This window comes from Rhineura floridana, chromosome 1, assembly GCF_030035675.1.
Source record: "Rhineura floridana isolate rRhiFlo1 chromosome 1, rRhiFlo1.hap2, whole genome shotgun sequence".
NCBI lineage: Eukaryota > Metazoa > Chordata > Lepidosauria > Squamata > Rhineuridae > Rhineura > Rhineura floridana.
In genome coordinates this window covers 261,876,554-261,891,806 of record NC_084480.1, presented here as the reverse complement: position 1 = coordinate 261,891,806, position 15,253 = coordinate 261,876,554, and the positions used below count along the sequence as shown (strand labels likewise).

The 15,253-nt window shown below is 39.4% G+C and overlaps 1 protein-coding gene across 18 annotated transcripts in view; it reads left to right on the top strand.

Moving 5' to 3' along the window:
* Positions 1-15,253, top strand: part of TOX (thymocyte selection associated high mobility group box) — a 348,499-nt gene that overhangs the window by 279,367 nt on the left and 53,879 nt on the right. For all 18 annotated transcript variants that reach the window (XR_009759373.1, XM_061599530.1, XM_061599521.1 and 15 more), the window contains 2 exons: positions 2,573-2,851; positions 14,324-14,554. Coding sequence is in view for 17 of the 18 variants with exons in the window: in XM_061599530.1 (XP_061455514.1) it covers positions 2,573-2,851; positions 14,324-14,554 (510 nt within the window). In the remaining variant the exon portion in view is untranslated. The remainder of the gene's footprint in view (positions 1-2,572; positions 2,852-14,323; positions 14,555-15,253) is intronic.

The window sequence follows — 15,253 nt, the reverse complement described above, 5'->3', positions numbered from 1 at the left end:
GTGTCACTGGCCTGTGTTGGAAAGGCCCTGTAGGTAGGTACTAGGAAAAATATTTTGTTGAGTAATTGTACAGTACAAGCTCTAGTCACACTTTATCTCCAGCGATATATTTCAGCAGCCTTGAGGAAAACCCTCTCCAGTGTTCAGGGTCAAATGATAGCAGGCAGGGCTAAATGGAAGGGCTTCAGAGATGCCTCACTTCTCCTTGTTCTTGCTGCATCTGGCACACTTCCAGGCCTTTCCTGCTAACACACCACAGAAAGCAGCAGCTGCTGACTAACATTAGCAAATAAGGCCTCAGGGCTGCCCATATTCAAGTTCTTCATTCACCAACTGCTATTCAGCAAAACAGCTGGATCAGAAGCAATACAGCCAAGAAGTAGTTAGAATGTTATGTGTACAACTGTTCAGATATAGATTGTCTGCTAGAGGCAGAGATAATGATAGCTTTCAAGGCTAAAACGTTTGACTAGGATGGAGCTGGTGTTTTAAAGAAGAGAGTAAAGAGCCGGTAACAATCACAAAATGTTTTTCAAGATTCAAATGTAAGCCATCAGTTGACAGCGTGCATTGATTTTCACCCTCCTCTTTCCTATTCCACTTTCCCCTCCCCAAGTATTAATTTTATGTATGCCAGAAATTTTATTACACAAATCTGTGCAAAGCCTGTCAAAAATAAAAAATACATGTTGCAAGATTTTGCATTAAAATGTTTGGGTGAAAAATAAATCAAATTATACAATAGTGCATATTCCAGGACTTCTAGATACAGCTACTAGCATAAATGTGTCTCAATCCATGTACATGCCACAAAAAATAAATCAAAACAAAACCTAATCCCCATAGAATAACCTGTAGTCAAATCCTGTCTTCTGGACTGAAATGGTAATAAAAGATCTGTTTTATCCTACCTGTAGACAATCGTTATATAATGATGTCTGTGGGTTGTGTGCTCTGTAAGAGATGCAAGCATGCCAGTCTCTAGCCTAGTTCAGACATAATTAGAAGCCATATTTCCTGCTATGATACTGAGCTACTGCAAGCCTCAGACTCACTTACTCCCTCTTCCCCTCTTCTCCTTTTTGTTCATTTTGAAAATTGAAAGCTTTTGATTTTAAACTATCCACAATTCTCCATGATATCCAATTTTGGGGAACTGTGATTTGCTGAAACTATGAAACAAGGCAAGCCAAGGTCAAACTATGTTTTTTTTTATTCTGGCTTGTTCTGAAATCATAGTTTAAACAAACCACACTTTCCCAGATTTTCATATCATAGAGAACTATGGTTAGTGAAAAAGGAAAGGAAAAGGGAATAAATGAGCCCAAAGCTTGTCATGACTTATTCTCATGCAGGAAACATGGTTTACCCTTACAGCTAAACTAGGTCCCTGTATTCATAACTAAAGATGTAAATTTCATAGAAATCTTAATACTGTGAAGAGAATAGAAATTTTGGGAGGAAATCGAAATATTTGCAACAAATCTTTTCTAATTAAATTGGCTTTACTACTTTTTGAATATGTTGGCCATATACTATATTTTGGACATATGCCCAGACTGTGTCCCTTTACTAAATATCTGAAGCTGTTCTGTATTCTGCAACACCTGAAAATACAGTCCTCTTTCCCTGTTAGTAAAACAGTCAAACACAGAAGCAATGTTATCATTGCTTCCAGTACCACATATGATTCTTGGATTTAGGACATTTGGATTGTATCCAGTGCTGTGCCAAAGGGGTTCTACTGGTGCAATGGGACTTCTGATTCCTCTCCTCCCCCTACACATCCCCAAAAGGTCCTCCAGATGGTCTCCCTACCCTTAGCAGCTGCTTTTGAGGTAGTCCGAGGTGGGTGGACGGGAAAGGAGAGGAAGAGGACGCTCTATTGCATGCATGGAAGTCATGTGTGCCGACGGAGCTGCAGCATTGGATATTCAAAAAGTAGGGCATTGTCGGGTATCCATGTAAAAGTGTATTTGCCTTCTGGAGAAGTAAAGGATTTCGTCATCCAGTGATTACTTCTAATCTTAGCAAAGTTTGGATTTACTGCTTGAATTAAAAAACAAAATCAGGAGTTATTAAGGTTAAAAGCAGTGACCCAAATAATACAATGCAGTAATTTATTGGGATCAGAAAGCCCTTTACAAAACGTAATATGGTTATTTCAGTAAATGAAATATGTGGTCATGTAATCAGTCCATCGATAGGTCACTGCTTTCTTCATACAGAACATTACAGAAGTTCCTTAGGCAGTTCTAGGTATATAAGAACTACAATGCCATCTACTGAATAATTCCATAGGCCTTATTTTCAAACCACATTGATTTAGGAAATGTTAAAATGTAGATATAATTATATAATCTGCGCTTGGAGTATGATAAGTGAAGGGGTGTTCTTCACTGAAGTCATCAGGATTTCCTTAAGCACTGAGCTATTAAACACTTCTCTAAAAAGCTGCAATGTTGTTTAAAAGGTTAACAAAACATTTGCAAATTCCTAATGAGACATGTTCAATAGTGATAGAATAATGGCACACACTCACTTTCTCAAATTCTCCTCTCTCTTTTTTTAGATGCAAGAATTACGGAATACAGAAGGAGCTCAATATAGTTCTCACCCCCAAATAGCAGCCATGAGACCACGGGTTCAGCCTGGAGATATGAGGCAGCCGGGAATGATGCAACATGGTCAGCTGACTACCATTAACCAGTCACAATTAAGTGCTCAGCTTGGTTTGAACATGAGTGGAAACAATGTTCCACATAACTCTCCATCTCCTCCTGGAAGCAAATCTGCAACTCCTTCACCATCTAGTTCAGTTCATGAAGATGAAGGGGATGATACTTCAAAGGTACAACCAAAACTATACCATATTTCACAGCAGAATAATGTAGTGTAAACAATTCTGTCGTAAATGGCATATGTCTGGAAGGCATCAGCAGTTACAAAAACATGATGGGTAGTGGAGTCCTAACAAGAAATCTGAGATTCTAGATTCTTTCGGTCACCTTGGGCCAGTCACTATCTCTTAGCCTAACCTACCTCACAGGATTGTTGTGAGGATAACATAGGGAGTACTATGTATGCCACCTTGAGCTACTTGGAAGAAAGGCAGAATATAAATGTGGTGATGATGATGCACACAGAATGTAATTTCTGTAGAAATCACTTTTTCTTACATATTTTATACCTTTGACATTTTTGATATTCGCATTTAAATTTGCAAATTAAATGCACAAACAGAAACCACTTTAATACTTTCTTTGTAGCTGCTCTTAATTGTCAAAGTGTTTGCATATTGGGCCAGATTCTGTACGGTGCTGAGCTCTTCTCCTTTTGTTCAAAAAATTATTAAAGCTACTCAATAAGCAGTAAATGAAGCATCATCACATTTTGCCTTTCATTAAGACTTATTTTTTATACTATGATAATAATAATTTATTTTCCTCTAATCTAGTAGGTCTGATTCACTGGTTCAAGCATTTCTCACATAACACGCACACATGTATATGTGTGTGTCTGTATACACACACACTTTTATCTTCAATAAACTAAAACGCATATTACAGCAAATAATTAAACAAAACAACTGCAAACCAATAAAACATGAAATTGCAAACCAATAAAACAAAATCAAAACAAAATCAAAACAGAAAATTCATATAAATAGAATAGAAGCAAAAGAAAACAGCAGTAATCAATAAAAGGATGGATAACAGCAGAAAAACACTAAATATATTTTGACCAGTTTCAAAGCCCTTTTTGACAGTTGATGTTCTAGCTTTATGCTGAAGGCAAACAGTATTGAGGCCAGGTGGACCTTCCTAGACAGGACATTCAATAAAGTTGATGCGACTACTGAGAAGGCCCTGCTCTTAGTAGATAGTCATTGTACTCCAGTCAATGAGGAGCAAGGGGGACACACAGCAGGACCCAAGGATATTGAATGCTGTGCACAGGAAGCAATACATGAAAGAAGCCATCTTGATACCAAATGTCTAGTAATCATGCTGGCTGCCTAGTTAATACCCTTGTGCAAAAGATTTCACATCCACTATCATTATCACTGCATCATGTGTATGTTGCCTTTCTTAAAAATAATAAAATGATCAAAGCAGCTTCCAATTATGAGAACAATATATCACAAAATCAACAGCTACAAGATAATTTCATAATAACAGCAGTAAAACAGCAACATATAGTAAATGTAGTAGCATACAAAAAAATTAAATTTTATAAATGTAGCAACATTATACCTTCTAGGAGTAGGAAAACAAGGGAGTGTGAACAGTTTCACTAGTCCTATATGTTCTAGCCACTGCTAGTATGCCTGCTACAAATTAGCTAAGGATCCAGTTAGTCAGATCAAATGTTGAGTTTGTCAGATTAAATGGTATTATCAAATGCCTCATTTTGGTTGCAGTGGGCCATAAGGGAAAAAAGCCCTTCTCAATAGTGGCACCAATCTGTTAGAATGACCTTCCCAGGGAGGCCTGCCTGTCCCCATCACAAAGTGACTTCAGGCAAAAAAAAAAAAAAGGGATAAAGTGGAATAAAGTAGAACCTAAGTTGCTCATGAATTTATAGAAAAAAATATACTCTTTAATCATGCTAAGAAGAAAACATAGAACCAGATGCTGGAGCAGTGGAATAACGAGAAAGTCTCTGGATCAAAATCTGAAACAAAGAGTTTTAACTTTTTCACTGATTAGAATTGGTAAGAGCATTCTTGACTGCTCATACAACTGATTACAGGCACAACATTGATTCCTGCAGCACACATACCCAGACTCAAATATGGATAATTATGGAAGGCTGCATACCAGCCCAATTTTGCCTTTTATTTCAGACTTTCCCAAGGAACATAGCCAGCTTAATTTTTTGGTTGCTACTGTTATTCCACTCAAGATATTTTCTCTTCAAACTTTCTTCTCTCACTGCTACTTAACACCCTAAGAGACCAGAGAAGGAGCGAGCAGACACATATTTCAATGCTAGTTGAAACCGTCCCTGCTACCAGCCTCCTGGCCCTCAGCCTTCCACCTTTCCAGCCACTGCAGAGAAGGAAGATAATGCCTCTGGTGCTCACTGCCAATATTAGTTCTTCCCATCCATTTTACCCTAAGCCCAGGAAAAGTAGAGCAGGGTTCTGCTAAGAGGCTAGTAAAGAGTGTTTCCTGAGCAGAGAAGACACTGTGTGACAGTCCTTCAGCCAGTTTAAATCAAAGCTGATGTATTCTGTGCAACTTTTAGAGGTGAACATGTTCTTGGTCATATCTTTGGCTGAAAAAGAATGGGGAATTGGACTTACTAATGTTCTGTTCAAGAACAGCCAAACTGCCATATATGTCCTGTGATACATACTGATTTATGTATTTACTTATTTATTTAGTATATTGGTATGCCGCTTTTCATCACCAGGTGACCTCAAAGTGGCTTCCATAGCAAGAACAAAACAATATCTTAAAAACAATTCAGAACATGATAATAATAATAAAAAAACTACAACAGTATCAATAAATAGGTGGTTCATGGCAGATGCTCTTGGAGGTCACTGATTCATAGGGTCACCATAAGTCGTAGTCGACTTGGAGGCACATAACAACAACAATTAATAAATAACACCACAAAATATCAATACTGATATTGAGGAGGAGGGGTTCCACATTTGTTTAAAACTTCCACTGTTGGTACATGTTCATCAGAGACTCCAAGGGCTTCTTCCTATCCTGATTCACCCACTTTTTCAATTTTTTAGCCTTTTTTGTCCTAATGGTGGTTACTTCCTCAGTTGAAGCTGAGTCACGCAACTAAGAGGGTTTTTCTTTCCAGAAAAAAAACCAAGTTTTCTAGCATTGGCTACTGTCAAACAAGTAATTAACCCTTTCCTGCTTACTCTCCTGTTTGATGAATGGCAGGGCACCTCAAAATAAGTCCAACTTCCCAGTCTTCAGGAAGAGATCAGGAAAGGATATAAATTCATTATTTGTCATGTTTAAGCCAAGTGACAGGAGCTGAAAAAATTAATGATAACCAAATATGTCTGACAATAGAGGATTAACTGGTCATTTGACAACCTTTGCCAAAAGGGGAGATTTGGAAAAGGGAATTTGGATCACAAGAGCATTTGATGCTGTGCATCAGCGCATGGGTTGATTCCAGATGGTGATGATGGTGTTATTGTTATTGTTATTTGTATTCTTTTTCAAAAACCATCCAAAGCAACTTTGTTTTTAAATGTTTTTTAAGATGTTTTTAAGATGTTTTGTTGTCAAGAATTTGTAAAAAGATGTTTTGTTTTTAAGATGTTTTAAAGATGTTTTCAGTGTTTTATCATTTCTTGGCTGCCTTGGGCTTCTTCTGGAAGAAAATATGGGATATTAATTTGATTAATTAATTAATTAACTGAATAAACTTCCAAAAATATAAAATAAACAGAATTTAAAACCAAACAATACAAGAGCAATGAATTCATATAATACTAAATGCATGCACCCTAAAAATTAACAGATCAAAACTAGCAAAATATACAGTTAACCAATTCAAATACACATTAATGATCAGTAAAAATAGCCCTTCACATGCCATTAAATGCCTGAGAGTAAAGATTTCACCTGAAACTGGAAAAGACAGTGGTGCCAGGCAAGCTTCACTGGGGAGAGCATTCCATAGCGTTTAGCACTGCATGGCTATTTATACTCCTGATCCTAAGACACTAGGATACAAGTCCTGAAGACACCTTAAATCACATACTTCAGAATATTACTTGATTATAACGAGACTTAAATCCTTGGAAGTAAGACTTGCTTAAGAATACTGCATTAGTTTTTGTTACATGACAGATCAAGCTTTAGGACTTAGCAACTAGTAAAACTTTGCAATTGCCACTTCTGTGTACCTTTATTTAATATAAGTTTTCCCTTTGTCTTCACATTTTGACTGCTTCAGTGTTCTGAATGAGTGCATTCTGAATGAGTATTGCCTTTCATTTAAATGTAACAATTCATTCTGTTAGTTCATTAAACAAGTATATTTCTGGTATTGCTATTTATAATTGTGGCACATTAGATGCTTTGTATATTCACAAATCTATATTCCTAAATAGACAAATTACCAATTGTTTGAATTTCACTTATGAAAGAATTTCATGGAATTTAGAGAACAGAGAGTAGTGAGAGGACTCTAAATAGCAAATGTTAACTAACTTGAAACTTGATCACTAAAGCAGTACTGCAGCCTATTCTGTTTATGTAGCCGAGGCTTTACCATTTTTACTTTATATGGTAAGTTATAAGTAGAATTTTATGTTGTTTGTTCAGTCTATTATGCAGATGGTACTTGATTAAAATCTATTTTAAACTATGGTGATTACTGCGAGATAGTGTGAACGAAACAGCTCTCTTACTGCCATTAAAGGCCTTGGAACTATTGCAGTTTATTTTAAATATGCTTATAGGCGTTTCTTAACTTCTCAAGGGACATTTAGATATCAACAATGTGCCTTACTTGATAGTCTTAAATCCTCTACTATATATCCTTGCGATCTCTTGTTTGTGCAACATGGTTAATACACACATTTTTAAAATGAGAGACTATTGCTTTTTTGTGATAAATAAGTTAAATACATCACTATAATTAAGCAATAAGGCTTGACAGGAGGTGGATTACCATGAGCTAACTACACCTCTAGGGATTTTGAAGCACAAGTCTATGCTTAGCAGAATAAGTATGAGGATTTTTTTTAATTATTTCCCATCTGTCTCTGTTTTGGTGGTTAACAGAAAAGTCTGTGTAACTGCTAGATGGTTGTAAGCATAAGGTAGAACATCATCCCCATTATTTTCAAGGTTATTAGTTGTGGAATACTTTTTAATTTCTGCATTGTAAAAAAAAATGAACAAAATTTCCCTGAGGAATGATCACTCTGTAGCATGGTGGAGGAACAACTCAGAGCCAATGCATCATTTAGGCTCCTTCAGAGATGTTCAGTTTACCAGATAACAGTTTCCCTACTTAACCTTTTGTGAATGTTAAAAGTTACTCACAAGGCTAAAGGGTTATCATCATAGAATCATAGAATAGTAGAGTTAGAAGGGGCCTATAAGGCCATCAAGTCCAACCCCCTGCTCAATGCAGGAATCCATATCAAAGCATTCCCAACAGATGGCTGTCCAGCTGCCTCTTAAATGCCTCCAATGTTGGAGAGCCCACTACCTCTCTAGGTAATTGGTTCCATTGTCATATGGCTCTAACAGTTAGGACATTTTTCCTGATGTCCAGTCGAAATCTGGCTTTCTGCAACTTGAATCCATTTTTCCATGTCGTGCACTCTGGGACGATCGAGAAGAGATCCTGGCCCTCCTCTGTGTGACATCCTTTCATGTACTTGAAGAGTGCTATCATATCTCCCCTCAGTCTTCTCTTCTCCAGGCTAAACATGCCCAGTTCTTTCAGTCTCTCTTCATAGGACTTTGTTTCCAGTCCCCTGATCATTTTTGTTGCCCTCCTCTGAACCCGTTCCAGTTTGTCTGCATCCTTCTTGAAGTGCGGAGTCCAGAACTGGACGCAGTATTCAAGATGAGGCCTAACCAGTGCTGAATAGAGGGGAACTAGTACTTCACGCGATTTGGAAACTATACTTCTGTTAATGCAGCCTAATACAGCATTTGCCTTTTTTGCAGCCACATGACACTGTTGGCTCATATTTAGCTTGTGATCAATGACAATTCCAAGATCCTTCTCACATGTCGTACTGCTGAGCCAAGTATCCCCCATCTTATAACTGTGCATTTGGTTTCTTTTTCCTAAGTGTAGAACTTTGCATTTATTCCTGTTGAATTTCATTCTGTTGTTTTCAGCCCAATGCTCCAGCCTGTCAAGGTCCCTTTGAATTTTGTTTCTGTCTTCCATGGTATTAGCTATGCCCCCCAATTTTGTATCATCTGCAAATTTGTTAGGCATGCTCCTCATCCAAGTCGTTAATAAAAATATTGAAGAGCACTAGGCCCAGGACCGAGCCCTGTGGTACCCCACTTGTTACTTCTGCCCAGTTTGAGAAGGAACCATTGATAAGCACTCTTTGAGTACAATCATTGTAGCCCAAATATGTAAGGCCTTATCCAGAATCGTTTTTTTTTTTTAAAAACTGGACATTTCCCGTTAGTGCTATATTTATACTGCCATCATCCTGGGCATTTCCACAATATCCTTTTCTGTGTGAGCAGGGCTGGTCCACCAGGGGGAAAGTCCCAAGAGCTGAATATTCTAGTGCTTAACCAAGAAGAAATAGATACTTAACAAATAACAATGTAAGGGTTTCCCAAAATGTGGGAAGATAGTTGTCAAGAACTGTAAGTCACTTGGAGACCTTCAGGTAACCAGAGCTTGGAAAAGTTACTTTTTTTGAACTACAACTCGCATCAGCCCCAGCCAGTCATGGCTTCCTCCAAAGAATCCTGCAAACTGAGCCTGTGGCTCCAATGTCAGTGGGCAGTGACTCTGTTCCAGGCTTTGGTCCCAACTTTCAAAGAGCTGTCAAAGGTTCTCAGCACCTTGACTTCTTGAAACTTCAAACTAAAACCCGGAGCAGATTTCCTGCCCCACTGACATCAGAGCAACCAGTCTCCACTAGTGCTGAGAGCCGTTAGGAGACCTCTGAATGTTGGAAGATTCAGGACAGACAAAAGGAAGTACTTCTTTACTCAGCGCATAGTTAAACTATGGAATTTGCTCCCACAAGATGCAGTAATGGCCACCAGCTTGGATGGCTTTAAAAGAAGATTAGACAAATTCATGGAGGACAGGGCTATCAATGGCTACTAGCCATGATGGCTGTGCTCTGCCACCCTAGTCAGAGGCAGCATGCTTCTGAAAACCAGTTGCCGGAAGCCTCAGGAGGGGAGAGTGTTCTTGCACTCGGGTCCTGCTTGCGGGCTTCCCCCAGGCACCTGGTTGGCCACTGTGAGAACAGGATGCTGGACTAGATGGGCCACTGGCCTGATCCAGCAGGCTCTTCTTATGTTCTTATGTTCTCTATTCCCCTCACAGAGCAACAATTTCCAGAGTGATTTGTTCATTTGTTCATTTGCTTAATTTATATACCGCTTCGTATTTCAACAGAAACCTCCAAGCAGTTTACAAATCCCAATGAAAAGGAATTAATGCAAGAATCAATATAAGAAATAGAATACAAATCCTTCTTTCAAAACCAAACAATGCTAGTACTACTACTAGCAATAATAAAAGTCCACATTTTAAGTAACGAAATGAAATAAATACATTTTAAACAAAAAGTACATACAAAAAATGAATCTCTCTTAACAATGAATCTCTCTTCTCAGGAAATTCTTGTAGCTTTTTAGTTGCATGTAACGGGACATGATAAGAGATATATAAAATTATGCATGGTGTGAAGAAAGTGGATGCAGAGTAGTTTTTCTTCCTCTCTCATAATACTAGAACCTGAGATAACCCAACGAAGCTGAATGTTGGAGGATTTAGGACAGACAAAATAGAGTACTTCTTCACACAGGAGGTACTTAAACAATTGAATTTACTCCCCACAAGATGTAGTATTGGTCACTAACTTGGATGGCTGTAAAAGAGGATGAGACAAATTCACGGAGGATAAGGCAGGCGATGGCAACTAGGTATGACTGTCAGTGGCAGTATACCTCTGAATATCAATTGCTGAGGAGCAGAAGTGCAGACAGTGCTGTTGTGCTCATGTCCTGCTTGTGCAACTTCCCACAGTCATCTCTTTGGCTACAATGAGAACAGGATGCTGGGCTAGATGGGACTTTGGCCTGATACAGCAGGGCTCTTCTTATGCATGTAGTTCAATCCTGAGGACTGTGCCGCTTGAGAGTAGAGTTGGATGGGAAACTCCATGTTTTGGGTACTTGCCCAAGTCAAAATCTTCCAGCAGATGGAAAGCTTCCACATCAGGGAGATTACTAGGTTAGCACATTTTCCATTTTAGTGCGGTGATAGACCAGAAACAGCTATGAAGTACCGGTAAGTAATCAATTTGTGCCCTAAGATAGAAGATTTAAACCACAGAATTTAATTTTAATGAGCTTTGCTCTTTTTTTCTGAGGTTTCTTCCACTCTGTGTCCACATTTACATGTAATTGTAAACAAAGAAGCTTGGTTTAATAAACCATATTGTGCACAAGCTGTGTGCTAGCTTGATCACTCCCATTTCATTCCTTCCTCTGGCACAAAGAGGTAAACGACCAGGGAGGGGATTGCTTAATCCAAACCCAAGATCATGGCTTGTTTCTGACTAACAAGCCATGATTGCCAGCCAGACTTAAATCAGATTTGCTGACAGCTTATGAATAGTAGCTTGTTAGAGAGCAACACACTACAGTCCTGGCTTCAGATGTAATGCTGCCTTCCTGGTTTGTTTACTTGCTCATGCCAGGGGAGGAGTGCAGTGGAAACAATGGAACTATGTGCACCAGCACACACTTTATACATGGTATAGTGTATTAGCCTAAGCTTTTTGTCTCACAGTTACATATAACGCTGGCTACAGTCACAACCTTCTAAAGAGTGAGACCAATGCAGACTTGATACTTATAACACTAAGCCCACTTTTTTCTTCTATCCCTCCCCTCCACTACCCCTTGCTTTGCTTATCATCCCAGTATGATGACTAGTTCATGAAAACTCAAAAGCTTGATCACTATTTTACAACTTTTCAGTTGGCCCTAATAAACGTATTGCCCTACCTTGGATTTTTATTGGCCAACCAACTACCTTTGCTCTTTAAAGATCTGAAAAAGAATTATATGAAAGATTTTGCTTGTCTGTCAGCAGCACCATCTTTATGTCTGCCCTGGGGCCTCCCTCTGAGCTCCAATGTGGGTGGAATCTTCTAGAGCCAAGTTAGCCAGCACATTGCCCTCCAGAAGTTTTGGACTACAAGTTCAAGGATCCCTGGCCATTGGCCATGATGACTGGGGCTGATAGGAGTTGTAGTCAAAAATATCTGGAGGATACCACATTGGCAAGCCCTGAACTAGAGCATGGATAACAATGTGCATCTTGCTTAATTGTTGGAAGAAACATATTTGTAGTTATCTTACCATGGCACAAATACCAGGGAGTTTTAATAAACCTGTTTTCTGTTCTTTTGTCCAAAAACTAACCTCTAGGAAAAACCACAAAATAAATTTTACCTTGGAAAGGCAAAGTGACCAGGATAGCCTGACCACAGTTTCCATGCCCTGGTAACCTCCAAGCTGGATTATTGTAATGCACTCTGTGTGGGGCTACCCTAGAGGTTGATCTGGAAGCTGCAGCTGGTGCACAGTGTGGCAGCGCAACTGTTCACTGGGGCAGTGTATCACCAACATGTCACCCCACTGCTGAAAGAATTGCACTGGCTGCCCATTAGATACCATGCTAAGTTCAAGGTTCTGGTTTTGGTGTACAAAGCCCTATACAGCTTGGGACCTGGATACCTGAAAGATTGCCTTACCACTTATATACCCAGTTGATCACTGTGCTCTGCAGGTAAGGGCCTCCTGCAGATACCATCTTATCAGGAGGTCCATTCCGCACAACATAGGAAGCAGGTCTTTAGTGTAGTGGCAGCTATCCATTGGAATTCCCTCCCCTTAAAAAATTAGACAGGTGCCATCTCTGTTATCTTTTCGGCACATACTGAAGACCTTCCTCTTTCAACAAACCTTTTAATTTAATTTTATTTATTTTATTCAGCTTATATCCCGCCTGACTAGCAAACAGCTCTCTGGGCGGCAAACATAGAAACATATACAATAATAAAATTACAAGATCAATATAACAAATATAAAAGTACATCATCTAAAATACCAATTACAACATTTACATAAATAACTTAGATTAAAATGCCTCAGAGAAGAGAAAGGTTTTAACCTGGCGCTGAAAAGATAATAGTGTCGGCGCCAGGCATACCTCCTCGGGGAGACTATTCCACAATTCGGGGGCCACCACTGAGAAGGCCCTAGATCTTGTTACTACCCTCCGGGCCTCCCTATGGATCGGGACCCGGAGGAGGGCCTTCGTAGTAGACCGTACTGTACAAGCCGGTTCATAACGGGAGAGGCGTTCCTGCAGGTATCGTGGTCCCGCGCCGTATAAGGCTTTATAGGTTAATACCAACACTTTGAATCTGGCCCAGTAGCATATTGGAAGCCAGTGCAGGCGAGCCAGAACAGGTGTTATATGCTCAGACCGCTTAGTTAGCAGTCTGGCCGCCGTATTTTGCACTAGCTGTAGCTTCCGAACCGTCTTCAGAGGTAGCCCTACGTAGAGCGCGTTGCAGTAGTCCAAACGTGAGGTTACCAGAGCATGAACCACTGATGTAAGATCCTCCTTACTCAGATAGGGACGTAGCTGGGCTACCAACCGAAGTTGGTAAAACGCATTAAAGTAGAGACCTTATTCCAGTTTGCATCTGTGTTGGAATTGCTTGTTAAGATGTTTTTAAACCTTTTTTAAACAATATGTTTTTAAAGATGTTTTGTTTTAATATATTTTAAAGTCTGTTTTATGATTTAGAGCAGCCTTTCCCGACCAGTGTGCCTCCAGATGTTGTCCGGCCACAACTCCCATCAGCCTCAGCCAGCATTGCCAATGGTCAGGAAAGATGGGAATTGTGGTCCAACAACATCTGGTGGCCCACTAGTTGGGAAAGGCTGATTTAGAGAGTTATTAGTGGGTTTTTTTGCCACCCTGGGCTGCTACTGGGAGGAAGGGCGAGATTTAAATTTATAATAATAATAACATCCCAGGAATAGTCCAATCCTATCCACAGTAAGTCAGGAGTAATACACACTGATTTCAAAAGAGTTTTTTTTAAAGTATGCATACAATTGCTGCCAGTACTGAAGGGAGAGGAAGGAAATATCCATAAAACATAAAAAATACTTTCCATTTAGTGCACTTGGATTGCCCCAGTGATTGAGCTACAGACCAGTGCATATGGTGTTATGAAATACTTTGCAATGATATCATACAATTAGCAGTAAGACTTGAAAAGATGAAAAGCTAAGCCATAACTTAGATGCAGCAATGGCATGAAAGCAAACTGTAAATGTATAATAAAATTAGGAAAGTAAGATTATATAACCTAAAATATCTAAAATGCATTTTATAGATGAAATCATGGAAGATGCCAAGAATTTGGATTATGAAAAGCACTGTAATTAAAATATGATTTTATGTTGTGAAATCTCAAATGCATGTGGACTGAGAATGAGAATTTAGTTTGCTGTACAATTATGATGGTTTATTTTGTTTTGTAATATAGTCTTTGGTTTCTTTGCAGGTCAATGGGGGAGAAAAAAGACCTGCCTCTGATATGGGGAAGAAACCCAAAACTCCCAAGAAGAAGAAGAAGAAGGACCCTAATGAACCACAGAAACCTGTTTCTGCCTATGCATTATTTTTCCGAGACACTCAAGCTGCCATCAAGGGCCAAAACCCAAATGCTACTTTCGGCGAAGTTTCTAAAATTGTAGCTTCCATGTGGGATGGCTTGGGAGAAGAACAAAAACAGGTACAATGATACATATGTACATATTTGAAATTGATTTAACTTTGCATTGGAAATGGGGTTACTGGGTACTATTTTTAGAAACATTATTTTACTACAAAGCCTATCAATGTGCCACATCAGAACATGGGTCACAGGAATGAAACTTGCTATATAATACCTGGGAATGTGGCATTAAATTTAGTGTCCTTGCCTATTACTTCATACCATAGTTATGATTCCACAAGCCCTGGGCCCAAAATCAAGTATTATGTGGTGGTATACTAGGAAACCCCCTCTAGGATGCACACCTTAACATGGTGAGGGGGTTTGAGAGTGTTGAAGAAGCTGAGAGCAATGCCGTCAGGAGTCTAGACCAAGAGGCTAGACTCCTAGCAGGGGAACCCAAGGCATGGTCAAAGCTGAGACACCAGACTAAGCTGCATCCAAAGTCAAAGGAAGGCAATGGTAAACCACCTCTGAATATCTCTTACCACGAAAACCCTATGAACAGAGTATCCAAAATGCAACATGAGATAGTGCTGGAAGATGAGACCCCCAGGTCAGAAGGCACTCACCAAGCTACTGGGGAAGAACAACGGACAAGTACGAGTAGTGCTGTGACTAAAATGATGCAGCTGGGTCAAAGCCAAAAGGAAGGCCAGAGGCTGATGCACACAGATGCGAAAGGAGAGTCCGGAGTTGTACAATGCACACAGTAGG